Here is a 19,430-nt window from a genome sequence, read left to right as displayed (position 1 = left end):
TAAAGAGGTTTAGGAAAATGCTAATTGCCTTTGGTAAAATCTCATTTGAAAATGAGCTTTGGGTTGAATAGTGTTTGGTAAAAATAACATTCAAAAGGGACTTTGAATGCAATTTTTTAATTTTTACTTTAAAAAATTACTCATTGCCGGACTGACGAAAAAAATAAACAAGAAAGAGGGGGGCAAAATCGAAAATATAGGGAATTGATGAGGTTAGTTTTGGAAGGAAAAAAGGCTCTTAGCATTTGGCCAAATGCTGAAAGCTTAATGCTGGTCTCTACCCGCATTGAGCTTTCAGCTTTTTCCAAGGTCGGCATTTAGTCAAATGCTAGCTTAAAGCTGAACCAAATGCTTTAGCATTCTCCCAATGGACTTTGAGGGCTGAAAGCCCTTTGAAAGAGCTGAACTGAGCCCACCCAGGATGCCTCACAAGAGCATCCAAGTCAGCAATAACAAAAAAGCCAAAAGTTTTAAAAAATCAAAAAACTAAAACATAAGCTAAAAACAATATATATAAAAGCAAAATACTTTGTTGCAACGGTGAGGGCTTGGAAGCCCTCACTGCTGCTGCCCACTATCACTTGCCATTATCGGCGAGGGTAGGTGATGGCCAACTATTGCGGGTGATGGTGAGTGGTAGCGGCGAGGGCTTGGAGCCCTCACCATTGCAACCTAGCAATTTTCCTTTTTTTTTTTTATAGTTATTTAGCTTATTTTTTAAATTTAATTTAATGTTACAAAATAATTCCACGTGGACTGAATTTTTTAAAAGAATTTACCATGTGGACGCCAAGTGAATTGACTTTTTTTAAAAATTTTCACATAATATTAAAAAATTAATAAAAAAAATGCCACGTGTATTGTTTGATCGAAATTGGCACTTAAGTGATCATTTTTTTTTTTCCGATTTGGCGCTTAAGTGATCCAAAAAAATATTGACACCAAATTGAGGGTTGTACACAAATATTGACACTCCATATGTCCTTTTGCCCATTTTTGACCCATTTTCTACCCTTTTTTTGCTCATAACCTGCAGCTTCCCAGCATCACTTGTAAATAGGTCTCGATTATATTAGTACAGGCTATAAACTCAAAAGGACACAGTATCAGGTGTATCTGTACGTGAAACAACAAGGAAATCACCATACCCATCAATCATAATGCTCCAAGAAACCACATCTCGCTGCGACATTTTATCGAACAGCAAGTGCTCATCCATAATCCGCCCAACCGAAGCATACGTACGGACCAAAGCAGTCTGCACAAAAGGATCACCACCGTACCCCGACTAAACAACCAACCCATGAATCTCTGACCCTTCAACAAACCCCACCACTTTGGATCCCGCCTTGAGCAGGGGAGGGAAGCTGAACCTATCCAAAAGAACGCCCTCCCTCCACATTTCATCAAACACAATGAGGGCATCCCCGGGCCGGTCGCCTCGGGACAGCTCCCGCAGGAACTTGTTCAGGACTCTGGTTTTCGACGAGTCGGGGACGTGGGGGAAGACGGAGAGGGTGTAACCGAGGCTCGGGGAGGAAAGGAGGAGGTGGACAAGGAGGGGCACGGCGGAGGGTTGGTTGAGGTTGGTGCAGCGGAGGATTTGGGCATGGACTTGTCTGAGATGGGTCGGGGTGGTGGCAGTGGTTAGGGCGGTGTGAAGCATAGTAGTTGTGGCGGTTCCTCCGGCGGCGGAGGAGGAGGGAGGAGGGAAGGATGTGGCGGGATGGAGCAGCGTTTGCATGGCTAGACGGTCGAATACGTTGGGAGTTTATGATCTCCTTTGATTTTCGTTAAATGAAATTAATTGTCTAATTGGGAAAGTAAATGTGCGTGGAAGATGAAAAGACACATAGCTAATACATTAGATGGTATCCTGGCCTTTTCTTTTCATGTTTGCAAGGTATTCAATGCAGGCTTTGACGGATTTAGGTTTTAAAGGTTTAGGGTTTTTTAAAGTATCGAATTTAGCAAAATCGACTTAATGGGTACAGCTCAGTATTTTCAATCAAGAAATTTGGGGTTCGTTTTGTAAAAGCGGATTCTCATGCTCTCGACATCAGCAAAACCTCTTATAATTGCAAACGCTAATTACAATCACTCTTAAGTGGGAATCACTCTAGTTATGGTTACATTCCGATTGCACATTTTTTGAGATTGCAGGCTTATTAGTAGGGTATTGATCTTATCCATAAGCGGTTACCACTTCTAAAGCGGTTTGAAGTACGTAACCGTCGCTTCGTGTTGATGCCTCCATTTGACATCTTCAGTGCAGGCATTCTCCTTCCTTTTGTGCAATTCCTATCCAATTTCGGGGTAATTGGTCACCCATAAGCTTTGTTGCCGATAGCCCTTTGTGGAGTAGTCAAGATCTTACCGTATATTCGCCTGGAGGGGGGCGGCGGCTGTGGCGGCGGGCACTGTGGCGGCTGCGTAGGGTGGCGGTGTGACGCGGGTAATAATAAAAAGTTATTTTTATAAAAAAATAAAAAAATTAATTTTTTTTGAAAAATTGAAAATATTTCCGTTGAACGAAAGTGTTTTAGCCATATCATTTTCCTTAATAAATTATTAAAAATAAATATTTCATGATTTGATTAAATATATGTGTTTAAATAATACAGTTCGGGTTGGGTATGCGTCGTTAAATACCGTATGAAAATGAGTCAAAATAGGTTAAATGAATCGATATAGGTTGGATTATATTCGACCCAGCCCACATGTTTGACACCTTCTTCTACGCGTGCGTGAGTCTTGTCAATTCCACTCAAAATGCAACATGTGTCCTCTAATATGGACCGACTGGAAAATAAAAAATCAAAACGAATGGCTTTGTTTTTTTGTCTCCTCAAGCCACAATAAATGCTCACAATGAGGGGAGGCTTGGTTACATCCCAATCCATGGAGAAATCCTAAAGAAAATTTTGGTTACATTCATATTAAGAGCATTCAAATTGAATATTAAGTGTATTACAAACACCCGCTCCTGATATTGAAGAATCTACCCCCATCGATATGGCCATATCAACAATTCATAGCCAACCGGAAATCGGCTTCTATCCGACCATGTAGGAATCAAAAGGGTTGCGGAAATTTGGAGGTTTTGATGTGAGAGAATATTTGAGTATGTAAAAATGAGAGTAGCATTCAAAATGCCTTTACTATGGCTTTACACAAATAAAAACACAAGTTTAACTATAAGCTTTTAGTACAAGCACACAATTCTCTAGCTCTCTCATATGCTAGGGCTTCTATGGCATACTCTCTAAAAAAAAATAACTATCATGACCCCACTTATTTGTAGCCAGTCCACCTCCTGCACTTCCACTGCCAAATGAAGAGGACAATTTGGACTTGGTCTTCACTTCAACCACTTGGACAACTAATGGAAGTCCCACTTTGACCAAAAACCTTGTTGTTATTTATTAACGTGGATAAGGATTATCTTTATAACTGATGAGTCCAAAACCAAATTGGACTCTTCTACTTCAAAATCAATTTTATTATTTTTCTAACAAACATTTGGACGACACTCCGTCGGCATCTAACTGGCCGTTGTAACTACCTCGACACCGATGATGACTATTACTACCTTGTCATTGTCCGTAACCACTTTGTCAAATGCATAACTTCATGTATCACTCTCCTTCGCTCATTTCACTGCTTCAACTTCAGATTGGGATCCAAAAGAATCAAGCTGATGAAGCTCGATTCCAAGTTGCCGCAGTTCATGCACAGCGGCTCCGTCTGCACCCGCGGCATGTGTATCCATTGTGTCTGTAACAATGGCACGGGTCGATCTGCGAAAGATGAGGAAAGGTCAATGGTTGATCAATCCATCCTCTTCCTTGACTGATGTCAGACCAGCCTATAATCAGCCTATGAAAGACATTCAAGACCTTTGAAATCAAATTCAAAGGGTATAACAAGTTTTCGGTGGCGATGGTTGGATGACGTCAGTGGTTGACAATGGTATGTGACCTAAACAGAGCAGGATCATCCGTTCGCCTTCTCGGCCATGCGAATCCATTTGATGCACTGATTTGTATTGGACCTGATAGAAAACTAAACTCCGTCCTTGAGATGTCTCCGTTGCTTCAGAAATTGCAGATGAACAAACACTCCGTGTAGGTGGCAGTGCTCTATTTCAGATAAAAGCTGCTTCATGTAGCATTTGACCGGCAGGAGGAGAGCTCAAGCTCCAACAACAGTGCAACATGCATTCGTCTCAGAAAAGGCCGTTTCCTTTCCTTTCTCTATCTTTTCGATGGCTGTTTAATGTGTCCTATCGCAAAGAAGTCGACAAGAAGAGAGCCTGCATACCTGACCTGGGCATCGCTGAACGGTATCTGAGGAACAGATATTAGCCCAGAAAGGTCACGCTCCATGCATTCGAACACAAGATAAATGCTGTTCGACAACCGAGAAGTGAAACTATGATCGCAAGCGACCATCTTATAATTGTTGTCCGGGTTAAAAATTGTCACATTGATGAAGATAAGCGCGGCCCTGCTATCGTATGATGAAGGCTTTAAAGTCTAATATTATCATTATCAACGTCGATCAGCTTGATAACGGAGAAATTGTGACCTCCATCCACGCCCATTGAACTTCGTGACACCCTTCCATTACAAGTCAAAACCCACTTCCCACTAAAAATGAAATGTTCTTGGAGGCGAATAAAACATCTTAATTGAATTATTTGTGCAAGCAAATTACAAACAAGGTCTAGCTGGCTATCGCCTCTCGGTCAAAGGGCGATTGTTTTACTGATCCAAGCTCTCATTATTTACACGGGCAAAAACAAAGAAAGCCTCCTCCTTTCCCTAATTTTTCCCAGAGCATGATACATACAGGCGTTGTTGCTCTATATCAGAGCTTGGTTCATCACGGGCCGGCTCATGCTCCAGGCGTCGAGAGTCTCGATCGTGATTGTCTCGGTCCCATTGTTGAAGGCGAAGAGACGGGCCTTGTCAAACAGCGCAAGCGTCGGGTACACCCTAGATGTGATGCACGTCTTGCCTCCGGCTCCAAAGCTCTCCACCACAGAATGATCGATCTGGATATTCATATCCAACATTACGATTTTGTATACAATCGAAGGGAAGCGCATTCACTAAATTCCGCCCAATTGAGGCGATTTCGCAATTGAACCCTCCAATTGGAATAAGAAATGAGTTAAGCATTGATGATGGATCATATCACTTACCAGGGTCCCGAGGGAAATCTTCCCATCACTCAAATCCACGTCCACGAAACCAGCGAACGATGGTTTATAGAGTCCCGATTTTAGAGACGAGCTGCATTTACCCCTCAAAAATAAAACAAAAGGAGTGAGAGACGTAATCATACTGTTGGTTCATCGAGAAGTTTGTCATGAACAAGAGAAAACCAAACAAAATGAAATTGATTATGACAGACCTCCTTGCATCAGAGCACATGAGGACTTTGTGCTTCTCTTGATCATTGCCTTTGAAGATCCTGAAGAAGACCGGGGTGAACTCTTCTAGGTGCTCGGATACCAACGTCAAGAGCCCGAAAGGCCCAACGTTGCCCGGAACTCCCGAGCCCCTCTCACTGCAGAGGTCTTGCGCGTTCACCCGGCTCGAATCGAATTGCTCGGCCCCATCTAGGCTCGAGAACGAGAACACCACGTCCACATCAGCCCGAGAACATTCACAATGACAGTATCAACTTGAAGGATCTTTCTTCACTGAAGCATGTGTTATTATGTAGAAATCTGCAAAATCCTAAAATTGTCCCAAACAGACCATTCAACATGCAAATAAACGCCGAGACCCCGTCAGGTGAGGATCATCAATCAAATTTTTGGCGCTCGGGACTAAAGATCATAGAGTAATTATGTGAACCTGAGCTGCTGTGATTCCCTTAATCTCGACATTTTCGCTCTTGTTTAGCTTGACACTGCTCATGTGAACATTTCGTCCCCGCAGCTTCTCTAGTTCTTCGACAGGCCATTGCAACAGTTGTTTCCCATTGCTGTCAAGCCATATCTTCCTTGGAATCGCCTGCGTCGAAGCAGCAAACGCATGTCTTGAACATGTTATGAACAATCGTGAGTTGTCACACATCATGTAATCAGCTGTAGTGAGAGGCTTATTACTACAAATCATATTATGTCATTTGTTTATGTCGTTCTTGAGAAATGATAATCAACAAAATGAATAGATTGCTCCAAAGAGAAGATAGTTAAGTCTCTTTAATCACCTGGATTCCAGCCCATCCCTTTTGGACATCAGACTCGACTGCATCAGACTCATTGGCCCAACCCCATAGGATCCTCCGGTTCTTGACTGGGTCGAAGAATGTCTTGGAAGCATAGAAGTTTCCGTAATCGTACCTCAGCCCACTCCACCCATCGACCGAGGTGTTATCAGGCACGTATTTGTCCTCGTTCGGGTGATAAGTCCCAACGGTGTAATACTCGTACCGCGTCAGATCGAGGCTGACCTTCAACACGTGCTTCACACCTTGGCCTAGCACCGACGTGTCCAGACCGTTGGCGCCGCTCTTCAAAACTGGGAAGAAGTCGGGGCACTCCCACATGCCGGTGTTCCGCACCGAGTGCAGCGGGTGCTTCGCCTGCGTCCAGTGGACGAAATCCCTGCTACTGCATACGAAAATTCAATAACAGCTTCATGACCACCGCATCATCCGATTCAACGACAGCTTTATCGGTCCTACTAGAACGCGAGGGGAGCGCATACAATCAAAACGATACACGCCACCCGACATATCCTCATTCGTGTAAATAGGTGGCGCCACTGATTGTTCACCATACCTGTACAAATATGCCATCCCCCGACGCTTCACTCTGCCGCCGACAAGGATCTTCCAGTGCCCGTCCTCGAACCACGCGGTGGTCGGGTCGCGGAAGGCGCTGGCATTGACGCCAGACCCAGGGTTGACAATGGGGTTGTCGTCGGGCTTGGTCCACTCCCGGAGGTATGGGTCCGAGGCATTAGCGGGGATGGCGTAGTTTTGGACCTGGCGGTTCTTGGTGTCGATGCCGGTGTAGAGGATGACGGGGCGGTTGCCCGGGAGGACGGTGGCGGATCCAGACCAGCACCCGTTAATGTCGAAGGGCTTGGACGGGGAGATGGCGGGAGGAAGGGCCTGCCAGTTGATGAGGTCCTTCGAGACCGAGTGGGCCCACACTATGTTGCCCCACACCGCCCCTTTGGGATTGTATTGGTAGAACAGATGGTACCATCCATTGTAGTGCATAGGTCCTGCTCAATTCAACCATTAAAATATGATTAATGTAGTGTGAAATGGTTGTATCCTATAAAAATACGACGCATCAACTTGCACATTGAATTTACGAAATAAACTTTGTATGTAGGAGGCAATATCCACTCAAAGAGACATGTGCAAGAAAAGTTGGACGAGGAAATTACCATTAGGGTCTGCCGGATCATTACATTAGAGGTGGAGATTTGTAGACCACGGCGGGAGAGAACACAAAAAAAAAGGAAAAAAAGTAAGTAGCATTTAGTTGAAGCAGGCAATACCGCACGAATGAAAATTCAAATCGAAAACTTCGGAATGTGGATCATAGCATGAGGCAAATAAATCAGAAAATGGGGGTATTCAGGACTCCCATTTTCAGGTCATTTTTCATAGATATTACATTGGTTTTTTAACTTCTTCCATGCAACATTTCGGGGATTTAAGCTTAGTAGCTAAATATATCAGCAAACATCAAACCCTTTAACTGTCTAAGGAGTCTAATGCCAATGAAGGAGTCACCCTAGGTGCAAAGAAAAACAGGACTGTTGCTTGCGAAACAACACGTGAAAAACAACCTTAACTTGGCCCTACCATGAAATTGATCGCAGCAATCCCAAAAGAAAAAAAAAAATTGAAAGAAAAAAGCACAAAGAAAGAAACCAAGGTTATATGGTGCGATGGCCCGGGCGGACCGATTGATGATCCAGACATCCACCAATGACTGATTGTACTCGCGGTCCTCATGAAGGCGCACGCCTTGGCGGACGGACCATGATTTAGAAAATGACGTACATGGTTATAACTAATCATCCTTAAAGAGACAACGGCCTTTAATCCACGGCTCAATTTTGATCTATTACAATCTATTTGGTCATGTCTCTAACCATAATTCCTGATTAGAAAGTGCAGATCAAGAGCGTGGGCAAGAGTTGGCCCAGGTCTCATCAGCTCACTATCATAAGCATTTGACCAGCAAGTTCTTGTCATCTTTCTGGCCACGATGCCTCTCCATTCTGAAATCGAATTATTTATTTTTTTTGGCTAAGTATGGCAAAAAGGCAGATGGGAATATAGAGAAACACCTCAGTCACCTTTCTATTTTTACAAGCTCGAAGATAAGGGGGAGCCTTTCTATTCTTCTGTGAACGTCGCCAGATCAGATCTCTACAAGGGATGGCTTCGTTGAATACAACGTAGTTCCATGCATGCCAGACCCACATTATACGATACGTGTGTAAGAAGTCGCATACCGTTGATCCAGTGCTTAGGAGGTTGGAAGTGGTAGCCGGTCCGGTGGGCCTGCTTCACCGTGACGGCATGGAGGGTCTGATACTCCGGATAGATCCTGTGGCGCGCCTCGACGGCCCCATTTTCGCCGCCGGAATTGAGAGCGGCGATCACGAGAAGGAGATAACAGACCAGCGCAGAGAGTTTCGGAAGAAACCATGAAACGTCCATGGCGAAAGAAGAGGCTCAAAGGGAAGAGCGTGAGAGAGAGAGAGAGAGCAGAGGGGGGAGGAGGTTATTGTGGATGAGGTTGATGATTTTTGAATTACGGATTGCTGGCTTATTTATAGGGAGGGAGGGAGAGAGGAGAAAGAAAATGTCCGGTGGAGGTTTAGGAGGAGTTTCTTTTGGATAATTTGTAGCGCTTACTTAGGTGGAGGTTTTTTTTTTGTTTTTTTAGGGGGCAATTACGTGTGTAGTTCTTTATTTTTTATTTTTTTTAATGTTTGAATATGATCCCTGAACCCGATTTTTTTTATTCAATTTAGTCCTTAGACTTTTATAATCCACTCAACGTAGTCAAGTCGTTCCGTTGAAGATTCGGCGGTTTCAGCTCCCGTTGCCGTTCCGTTAACTTAGGCTCCGTCTGTCTCGCGAAAAATAAACCGTTTGAAAAACATTTAACGTTAAAATGATCACTTATTTTCGGCAAATGCTTTCGGGAGTGATGAGAATATTTCTCCTCGTTCGTTTTTGTAAACAACATAAACAATCGTTTTTAAGAAAGTATTTCTCAGTTCGTTCATTTTCCTGTGGACATTTCACATCAGGGAAATGCAAGAGATGATGCGTCTTTACATTTGATGAAATGGCCGCATTTAGCGGATTTTTTTAATAGTTCAGGGACTAGATTAGCTAAAGAAAAGGTCCGGGGACCATGTTCGAGATTGAAGAAAAATTTAGGGATCGCTCACGTCATTGAAGACTGTGATTCTGTTGAGCCATTGACTAAATTTAATCATTTCGTGACATGGTAGGCCTTAATTTTAGTCAATCTTGTGTGCACCCCAAATTGTGAGAGAGAGTTCCCAATTCCTCCTTTTAGTCTATTTGGTGAAAAACATAAATTTGTTAACAGAAGCAACGCCCGTCTTATGACACGGGCATAGGTTTGACTCCTTAACTCACTAATTTAGTCCGGTTCCGTAGTGGATACGTGGAAAATTCTCTCCCATCATAGTTAGAACTAATTAAAACCATAATTTATTAGTTAATTGCTCAATTAAACTTTCTGAAATCCCAAGTGAGAAATGTCCATCTTGTAGGTGAAGAATTTGCTTGGATAGTTAGTTAATTGCTTAATTAAACTTTGTGAAATCAGAATAGAGGCTTAATTATTTGTCATAAAAGACAAAAATGAACGGCCAATTACTATGAAAATTTGCCAAAATAGTCTTAAACCTATTGTACAGGTGTCAATTTAGTCATAGACTGTTTAATTTTATCAATTTCGTCCTATACCTTTGCGTCGGTCCACTGAAGTCGATGAGTTGAGTTGGGGCATGCCCTTTCGGACTTTGCTTCCACCGAAAATGCCGATTATTTCTTGATTCGTGTTAGAAAAAAGCATCTTTAACATCAAGATTCGAACTACCCGATTTCAATTTTCGACCTGTTACTTGATCGGGTTCCTCACTTTTCCAGCACGAGACACATAGATCGGCTGGCAATGTCTGGCCATTTTCTTGTCTATTGGAAGTACTTGTAAAAGTAACTCAAGACGTATCCATGTGAGTTTTACATGTTCGGCAAGTTGGAAAGCCCACTACTTAAAAGTGAGATACAGACTGTTTATGAGGGGGGACGAGGCAATTTCTTTTGCCTAAAACTTCAGTGGACTTCCACATATGAACAGAGCAGAAAACGCAGGCTCACCACTCAAAGACAGGTGGTGATGGGAATCCACTACCTCTTCATGTCTGCCACTGACCTCGTGGATAACTAGAGCCCCCCCGAAAAAAGCTGAAGGCCTTGAATTGGATTTGCCCACCACCCTTTATATGATTCGATGGATGCCCTCGAGTATTTGTTATTTATCCCCGTTTGTTTCGCAAAAAATAAATAATTTAAAAAATAAAAAAAATGAATGAATGAATATATTCTCATTTAAATATAAATTGATACCGAAAAGGGAAATATTCTTTCATCGGTTAATTATTTCGAGCAATACAAGCGATCATTTTTTAAGAAAATTTTCTCGAAATCATCCACTTTTCGTGAGACAAACGAAGCCTAAGTAACGTTTGTGTTGATTGTTTGACTCGTCCTTTAGAGATTTCATTGACTTTGAATAATAATTTTGAAGAAAAGATTAAAATCAAAACATTGGAGAAAAGATTGGGCTTGAGTCCTCACCGACTCGGAATGGAGGCAACAGTTTCAGTCTAGGCCTTTTTTTCATTTTTCAGGCCGGGCTGAAAATATCTCTAATCCCGGCCTAGTCCGTTTACACCCCTAAATTCTCTGAGCATAATGCAGAAATCTAACTGCTGGCCTTTGAGGCTGCACCAAATTTTGCAGCAAAAGAGGCTAAAGAGAGTCAAACAAGTAGCTACTCCCGCATTTAAATTCCAAAAGAAGTCTGAGAGAAGTAGCAGTAACCTCATCATCATAAGAAAGAGGCACTTCGGAAAGCATCGGCTAGTAGCCGGCATTCTACATTCGTCTTCTGTCAATTGTGAAATCGACGAAGAAGCACTCGGAATGCCATTCCTTCTTCTAGGGGAGGCATAATACAATCCAGGAGTTCACATTAAAAATCCTCGCTTCTGCTACTCTTTCCTGTGGCAGGATTCTTCGAGTTCTCTGAGATGAGGGCTCATACAGATCCATCGCAGTACAATGTTGGAGAATCTGGGCCAACATTGATGTGTTCACGTCAAGCAGGTCGAAAAGGCCTCCCCTGAAATGATGAGGACACGCTTGCACGCTCTCGTGTACAGAGTACCTGCTGAAGCATTCTAAATCCACGAGCTTAAGAACAGAATATAAAGGAAGAGTGCACTCAGAGTGCTTCAACTAGACTGCTGTTCTTTTGTCCCTTGGATGTATTGCCACCTGAAAATTTCTTCCATGATTCCATTTATGCTTCGACAAAAGGCTGAGTGGCCGAGTATCATGCAGAGACAAATACCAAGCTAAAGAGAAGTTTCTGCTCTCCACTCATGACTTTGGACTACTTGGCATTGTGAAGAAAAACGAGAGGGTTTTCCCAAAAAAATCTAGATTCTGTCAACTCGTGTTTCTATTCTTGTCACTGGTTAGTTATTCATTGGTACAAATCAGCTAAATTTACTTTTAACACTCTAAATAAAACACAAAAAAGAATTGACGACGACAACGACAATGTCTGTTTTCTCTCCAGAGGTGCTTGCCAAATGGAATAACAAAGTTTTCACTGTCCTGAGATCTTCTGATTGAACAAGAGCTAGTCGCATCAGATATTGGGCACTTACTATGATCTTATCTATAGCATAGACAAATTATCTGATCCTGCAATGGAGCAGCGTATCCTGTCTATTAGAGGATATGGCAAAGTGGAATAAGTAAGGATTACCAGTGACTTATCATAGATTCCCCGGAAATGTACAATATTTCAAACACAGGTGCTCTATTACCAAGTTCATATGTATTTTGGGCAGAAAATGATAATTGCTACCTGAACGTCCCCGAGCTGTTGTTGTTTAAGCTTGACTAAAGCTTCTTTTCCAAGCGAGCAATCTCACCAATTGAGATTCTAGCAATTCTTGTGAGGAATATCAACATGAAGGTCAACCTAGCTAGAGAACTTGTATGTCAGTGCCATGAGAACCCATCTGCCCAGCAATTTGAATCCTAAGCAGTGGCTCTGCAATACATTATAAAAACAGGACATTAGCAGTTAGCATGGTACCTGAATCCTCACAAGATATCGATTTCTAACAGCACTTTGACAACGTCGCTTCTAATTATGCTACAGAACGAATTTAAATGCTTACTAGAACTGACCAACAGTATTTTCACTTCTGGCCAAAAAAATAAAAAACAGTATTTTCACAACTTCACTTCTATTATGCTACGCAAGCAATGAACTTAAATGCTTTTCAAGGAATCTTTTCCTCTGATTTCTGTTACCTCTCTTTTTTTTCTGGGAATGAATCAGCATCCAAGGAGACTAGGTCACAAATGTCCTGAAAGTCAAAAGAACAGCTACCAGTAATCTCCACAAGAACAAGCACCTTCCTTGAAGTGATGAAACCGGTTTGCATCTCGGACGACGATTGCCCTCTTAGTGACTGCTGATACAAACTTAATAAATGTGTGACAGTCCCCACAGACCCTCAGATTTTTTGAGATTCTGATACAAGTACCCTCAGGAGTTGCGAGAAGCCCAAATGCAATTGCCAGTTTCTCACTGTGTGTTGATAAAATTCCTACCTTACCTTCTTCGTCAACGTCATGCAGTACAAAATCTGTATCAGGGACATAACCAGCCAACTCCAATTTTTCAAACAAGTTCTTCAGGAACAAGTAAATCTCCTCAGAACGTGGATGATTATTATCTCCAACAGCAAACCGATAAACCTTGTTGGCCATTTCAATCCAAGTCCAACCGGGAACCTTTTTCAATCTGCGTTTGGTCATGAGGTCCCTAATATTGGCCATGTCTTCCCATCTACCAGCATTTGCATATATGTTTGAGAGCAAAACATAATGCCCCGGATTATTTGATTTCAACTCAAGCAGGGACTTTGCCGTTCTTTCTGCCAAGTCTACGTTCCTGTGTTTCCTACATGCGCCAAGAAGAGCTCCCCACAAACCTTGATCCTTCTCCACTCTCATATGGTCCATCAATTTCAGGGCCTCATCAAATCTCCCAGCACGGCCTAAGAGATCAACCATTGACGTATAATGCTGCACATCTGGTTCTACACCATAATCATTTTGCATCAAAGAGAAAACTCGAAGACCATCCTCAACTAAACCTGCATGGCTACATGCATACAGCAACGAAACAAAAGTGATCTTGTTCGGCAATATCCCACTACTTAACATCATCGGAAACAAGTCAAGAGCTTTCCTTCCTTGCCCATGATACCCATAAGCCGCGATCATGGCACTCCACGAGATAACATTCTTTTCCTTCATAGTCTCAAAAATTTCCCTTGCAGAACCTAGACAGCCACACTTTGCATACATATCAATCATAGCAGTCTCCAATACCACATTGAGAGTTATACTTCTCATGCGTATATAGTTGTGGACTTCTCTAGCCTTATGCAAAGCACCGAACTTGGCACAGGCATGAACAACATTTACCATAGCAACTTTATCGGGAACAATTCCTTCACGTCTCATCCGATCAAATAAGTCCAGTGATTCGTCAGCATCCCCAGACTCTGCAAGCGCGCCAATCATGACAGTCCACGTCACGAGGTCTTTGTCCGGCATTTCAGCGAACAACTGCCTCGCGTCCTCAATCACTCCACACCTTGCATACATTTCTACCAGTGCTCCACACACGAACCGATCCAAACTCAACCCATTTTTCCACGCAACACTTTGGACCACTCGGCCCATTTGCAAGTCTGAAGTATCTCTACAAGCCCTTGTCACCATAGGCATCGTGTAGTTGTCAGGTTGAGCTCCAGATCGAATGAGTTCCCTAAAAGTCCCATAACACCTGGAAGAGTCGCCAACTTTAGCGAACCCACCAACCATCACACTCCACGAAACTGGGTCTCTCTCTGTCATTGCACCAAACAGGGCATACGCATCTTTTAGAGCTCCATGGTAAGAATACATATAAAGGAGCTTATTCACTACATACAGATTATGGAGCATTCCAGTGACGGCGATGAGCGTGTGAACTTGTCTGATTGTGGAAACGCCCTTACAGCTCAGTAGAGACAAAACACAAAACTTGGGGGCAAAAAAGTTTGCATCTTCAGACTGTAAACGCGTACAGGGATCCAGCAACGTTGCTCGATGGTCACGAGAGTGAGGGAGAGTCTCCGGGGCTGAACGAGCCAATGAAGTCGAGTGAAAACGAAGCTTTCCATTGTCCGGTGCAAGAAGAAAACAGCGGCCTTTACGTTTAAACATCAAATGCAAAACGGGTCTGCCTTCCTAATTCAGCTTCGCTTAGAAGTTGGTTCAGGCGCCAAAACGAGACTCCTCTGTTTCTTTTCTGCGGTTGCTGTGGCCAGATGCGAGCTTAGAGGCAGGTTTATTATTTCATTTTATCTATGAGATCAAATTCATCCGTCGCTCAGTTGAACGGCGGTAAAAGTGTAATTCCTCCGATATTTTCCACCGAAAACTCCCGTACGCAACTCTCTCGACCCATCAATCGATGTTCTTGGACTTACGTGAACAAAAGGACAAAGGAGTCCTACATAAGAGAAGCAACCGATTGAATTGTGACGCCACCGCACCGTCCGTTCTGACCATGTCACATGTGACCCCAAGTTTTAATTCAAGACGAAGAAATCGTGTTTGCTTCGGCGGAAGTGCGAAGCTCAGTCCCATTTGCTGTTCCGGAATCCGATTCTCTTGCTTTTACTCTCGCCGATGATGTCTGACCAAAGCCCCAACGAACCGCTGCCGGAGCCCGCGACCCGGCCCGTGGGCGGCACCGAGTACAGCTGGTGCAGGGCCGTCCCCGGCGGCACCGGCATCACCGTCCTCGCCCTCCTCCTCGCCAAGCCCCCGGACCTATCCCTTCTCCGAAATGCCCTCCACAACCTCCAAAAGATCCACCCCATCCTGCGCTCCAGGATGCACTTCGACCCCGTCGCCAACACCTTCTCCTTCGTCATCCCCTCGTCCCCACACCTCGAGATCGCACCCTTCGATCTCTCAGCCACGTCCCGCATCTTGAACGATGGCGATGGCGACGGTGCGGACGCCGCTAGGACGACGCCGTTTCACCGCATCCTCGAGCACGAGATGAGCCGGAACGCATGGCGCGACTCCGGCGCCGACGTGTTCCACGCGAGTCTGTACCACCTGAGCGAGGACCGGTGGGCTCTGGGCCTCCGGCTCCACACGGCCGCGTGCGACCGGGCGACGGCGGCGGCGCTGCTCCGAGAGCTGCTTCTGGCGACGGGGGGAGGGGCGGAGGGGCGAAATGGGGAGGAGGAGGAGGAGGCTAATCTGGGGATGGAGGAGCTGATTCCGAGCGGGAAGGCGAACAAGCCGTTCTGGGCGCGTGGGATGGACATGCTGGGGTACTCGCTGAACTCGTTCAGGCTCGCGAACTTGGAATTCGTGGAGGCGGAGCCGCCGAGGTGTTCTCAGATGGTGAGGTTGAAGATGAACAGAGAGGACACTCAGAAGCTTGTCGCGGTGAGTTTCGATCGAACGGAAAACTTCGAATTTCGCGTCTAATTTCGCGGTCGTATTGACCTCATTTCCTTAAACTAGAGATATAAGTAGTAATGTCGATCGAGGCAGGGATGGAAGAAAACACTAAATTTGACAAACTCAATACTCGTAGCAATTTTCCGACCAAAAAGAAAAAACACTCGTAGCAATTCTTTAATACAAAGAAATTGTTAACGTGTTCGGGAGAATTCTTATCATGGAGTGGCGCCGGTTGGAAGAAGGGAAAAAAATGAATACGAGTAGTGGTCGGTGATTGTTTGGAATTCGTATCAGTGACCGTATGGTGTAGGATAATGCTGCATTGTCGCTAATCACCTTCCGACCAATACAATCGCCGACCGACCGGGCCACGCGTAAGTTGATCATACGATCTCTCGTGATCCGGTTGGAGTCTGTATGTTCGTCAATTCTTCACTCCAGATATGGGCCGGAGCAACTTGAAGGATTAGAATGCTTCGAGTGCTTGTTTTAGGTGTTCGACACGCGTTAAATGGCTGAATCATGACCATTAGGTTAGAGAATTTCGAGTAGTTATTACGGGGAAAGGAAAAACTCCGTCGTTCCATTGTTCAGGTTCGAGCTATTAGCGTAGACAAAGCTGTTATCGATAGAGATCAATAGCCACTCATCCTTGTTACAGGATGTGTGTTGTGTATGTAATGCATATAGGAGAATCGGTGGGCATTCTGTACTAGGATTCTCAGGTTGCCCGAAATGTTTGTCTTGGATGCTAGAAATGTGTGTTCTTGAAACCTATTGCTGGAGTAGGAAACGTGTTGCTGTCCATAAATGTCCCGAGAGCAGATTCTGGTGATGCTTGATGAGTGACTTCGTCTGATTCATCGCCCAAACATACTAAGTTGTGAAGCACCTGCAGGGATGCAAGTCGAGAGAGATCGAACTGTGTGGCGCTTTGGCGGCGGCCGCCCTGATCGCGGCACATGCCTCTAAGCAACCCGCCGATAACAAATGGGAGAAGTATGCTGTCGTCACCCTTGTCAACTGCCGTCCGTATCTCGACCCACCTCTTTCTGTTCAACAGCCTGGTAAGACTAATCTGTCTGTTCTTCTCAGCTGAAAACTTTTTAAGTACCTTTTGTCTGTCCAAGGTGGGCGAAACTACTCACTTGGGTCTTACATGGTCTGCAACCAATTGGCATCTTTAGTTCTCTTTTCTATACTTTAGGCAAAGATGGAGTCCTGGACTTTGCTCTGCTCAAGCTGCATCATTAGAAGCTATTAGCACAAGCTAATCTCTCCACATCTATGTGTGTAGTAAGTCATCACTGTTCATCTCTGACCCGAAAAATTGCTGATGCTCTGTTCGAACTCAATTCAGGGTTCTATCACTCGGCAATCCTCAACACGCACGATGTATGCGGAAGCGAAAAGCTGTGGGACCTTGCAAAGAGAACCTACACGGCCTTCGCGAACGCCAAGAGCTGGAACAAGCATTTCACCGATATGGCCGACCTCAACTTCCTCATGTGCAAGGCCATCGATAACCCGGGCCTCACCGTGTCTTCGTCCCTCAGAACAGCCTTCGTTTCTGTGTTCGAGGACACCGTTGTCGACAAGTCGAGCACGCTGTACGAGGAGATCGGAGTGGGAGACTACATCGGGTGCGCCTCCGTCCACGGTGTCGGCCCGTCCATCGCGATCTTCGACACCATACGTGACGGAGAGCTGGACTGCGCATGCGTGTACCCTTCTCCCCTGCATTCGAGGGAGCAGATGCAGAAGCTGATTGATGATATGAAGAGAATTCTTGCAGAAGCTGATTGATTGAAGAACATGAACCGCACCATCTCGCGCCCAGAGACGATTAACAATTGACTTCATCATATTAAGACTCGGTCCGTTACCAAAAACCCGTCGAGCAAGACCGGTACTCCATTTCGTGACACCCTCATCCATAAACTCTTCAGGGGGCTTCATGACATTCCTACCATTGACTGTATGAGGCGCATAGAACATTAGCTGCAAGGGCTGCCGATTACCTCCCATCAAAATCCGCTTCCGCAAAAGCTTCGTTCCGATTCATCCAACACAAGCGGGACAATTTGTTGTCAATAAATTCATAATCGATCGTCTTTTTTCCTTTAATGTCTTGCAGACGCTCTTCCGGGAGCTCTGTCAATTTTACTGCAAATCGATGCGAAACTCTATCTCCAAAAAGGTCTGTTAGGGCAGAATTCACTCACTGGAAACCGAGTTTCTGGTGTCTGTTCTTGATGCAAAACAGAGTTTGGGCAAACTCGCGACAGGATCATGAAACACTGATCCTGTAACCAAGTGGTCGCTGAGTCAAAAGCTTCGCAGAGACATCAGCACAAGCACGAGTTGAACTACTCAATGGGAAATTTGAACCAGAGAACCTATGAATTCAATTGAATCCATCATCTTTCGCAGCTCAAGCTTATTGTATCTGTTGCGCGGAACAAGCGATCGAACAATAAATAGACAGAACAAGAAAAAATAAATCGGACACCAGATGTACGTGGTTCGGTCGTAGAGACCTACGTCCACGGGAAGAGTAGCAACGAATTCCACTATAGAACGAGCGATACACGGAGATTACGGAACCACACTCGAGTAACTCAAACACTCTCGGTGTTTCCCAAACCCCAATTACATCCAAGAACGCACACCGTGTTTAGCCCCCAATTCCTAGCGATATTCTCGCAAAGGAATTAACACAAATCTAACCTCAAGATTTAATCGGCTTCGACACTTGAATTCTTGATGTAATTCCACGAACAAAACCCACGAATGAAACCCTTGCAGAGCACTCAATGAATGGCTCTCTTTAGGACTCTTTTTCTAAAGTCATCTCTAAAGGAAGCTTGAGGAGCATTTTATATTAAACCCACCACCAAAGAGTGTGCAGATTTCCACCGTGAAGATAGGGACAACAAAGTCTCAAACTTGGACTTTCTTACTCCTGCATGCAACTTTTTTCAACAACCAAGAAAGCAACTTTTCTTCTTTGTCGTTGTCTTCAAGGAGTCCACTTTGAACCAAATATCCTCATTATTTGGCCAAAGTCAATGATTGCACTTTTCCCTTTTCTCATCCTTTCACGTGAACACATATCCACCGGCAAATATATGTGCCAATCTTTTTTTTCCTTTCTTTCACGTGCTGGAGCATCCACACAATACATCGTCGGATTTCGTTCGAACTCAAAACTCGAGACATATATTTTAACAATCTCCACCTTGGCTCGACGTTTGAGCCAAGTCTCAATCGCTTCGCCGATAATCCAAACATCATCTGCTACTCTCCTAACAGCCCCAATGGGCTTAACCGCCACAGATATCATCCAAGTCCAAGCCGCGCTTGAACTTCGCCGTAATCGTGGACCTCATCAGAATACCAACCGAACATGCACCTTTAACTGCTCTACAAGGACATTCCGACACAAGCTCCTTAATCGCAGATAAAGCAAAACCACCGTTGCATCCATATCTGTCGGGAGATCGAACACGTACCTTATCAATATCGCCGAGTCTGACAGA

The 19,430-nt window shown here is 44.4% G+C and overlaps 3 protein-coding genes and 1 long non-coding RNA gene across 5 annotated transcripts; 1 reads left to right on the top strand and 3 right to left on the bottom strand.

The window, feature by feature from the left end:
- The first annotated feature begins 236 nt into the window (after window positions 1-236).
- Window positions 237-18,087, top strand: LOC115753916. 2 transcript variants are annotated; one of them, XR_004016917.2, is made up of 5 exons: window positions 237-261; window positions 15,021-15,870; window positions 16,787-16,955; window positions 17,249-17,756; window positions 17,810-18,087. XR_004016917.2 is itself a non-coding variant. In XM_030692773.2 (4 exons), exons 1-4 carry the CDS (start codon window positions 254-256, stop codon window positions 17,692-17,694), a joined length of 1,473 nt encoding a protein of 490 aa, XP_030548633.2. In that variant the 5' UTR covers window positions 237-253; the 3' UTR covers window positions 17,695-18,087. The 2 variants fall into 2 exon arrangements, 1 of the variants encoding a protein (XP_030548633.2); XM_030692773.2 differs by having other exon boundaries at window positions 17,249-18,087.
- LOC115753929 (beta-fructofuranosidase, insoluble isoenzyme 2-like) lies at window positions 4,676-8,775 on the bottom strand. Its single transcript, XM_030692794.2, has 8 exons — window positions 8,505-8,775; window positions 7,422-7,430; window positions 6,803-7,253; window positions 6,229-6,631; window positions 5,871-6,029; window positions 5,422-5,666; window positions 5,210-5,300; window positions 4,676-5,059 (listed from the first exon to the last, which is right to left on the bottom strand). The coding sequence occupies exons 1-8, from the start codon at window positions 8,710-8,712 to the stop codon at window positions 4,868-4,870; spliced, it is 1,758 nt and encodes a 585-aa protein (XP_030548654.2). The 5' UTR covers window positions 8,713-8,775; the 3' UTR covers window positions 4,676-4,867.
- Window positions 7,644-8,396, bottom strand: LOC125312670. Its single transcript, XR_007196756.1, has 2 exons — window positions 8,025-8,396; window positions 7,644-7,993 (listed from the first exon to the last, which is right to left on the bottom strand). It is a non-coding gene; the product is annotated as an uncharacterized LOC125312670 (long non-coding RNA).
- LOC115753914 (pentatricopeptide repeat-containing protein At2g33760-like) lies at window positions 12,035-15,010 on the bottom strand. The gene is made up of 2 exons (XM_030692770.1): window positions 12,655-15,010; window positions 12,035-12,388 (listed from the first exon to the last, which is right to left on the bottom strand). The coding sequence occupies exon 1, from the start codon at window positions 14,623-14,625 to the stop codon at window positions 12,730-12,732; it is 1,896 nt and encodes a 631-aa protein (XP_030548630.1). The 5' UTR covers window positions 14,626-15,010; the 3' UTR covers window positions 12,035-12,388; window positions 12,655-12,729.
- Window positions 18,088-19,430: the final 1,343 nt, after the last annotated feature.

This window comes from Rhodamnia argentea, chromosome 10 (assembly GCF_020921035.1).
Source record: "Rhodamnia argentea isolate NSW1041297 chromosome 10, ASM2092103v1, whole genome shotgun sequence".
In the NCBI taxonomy this organism is placed as follows: domain Eukaryota; kingdom Viridiplantae; phylum Streptophyta; class Magnoliopsida; order Myrtales; family Myrtaceae; genus Rhodamnia; species Rhodamnia argentea.
This window is presented reverse-complemented; position numbering and strand designations above follow the sequence as displayed.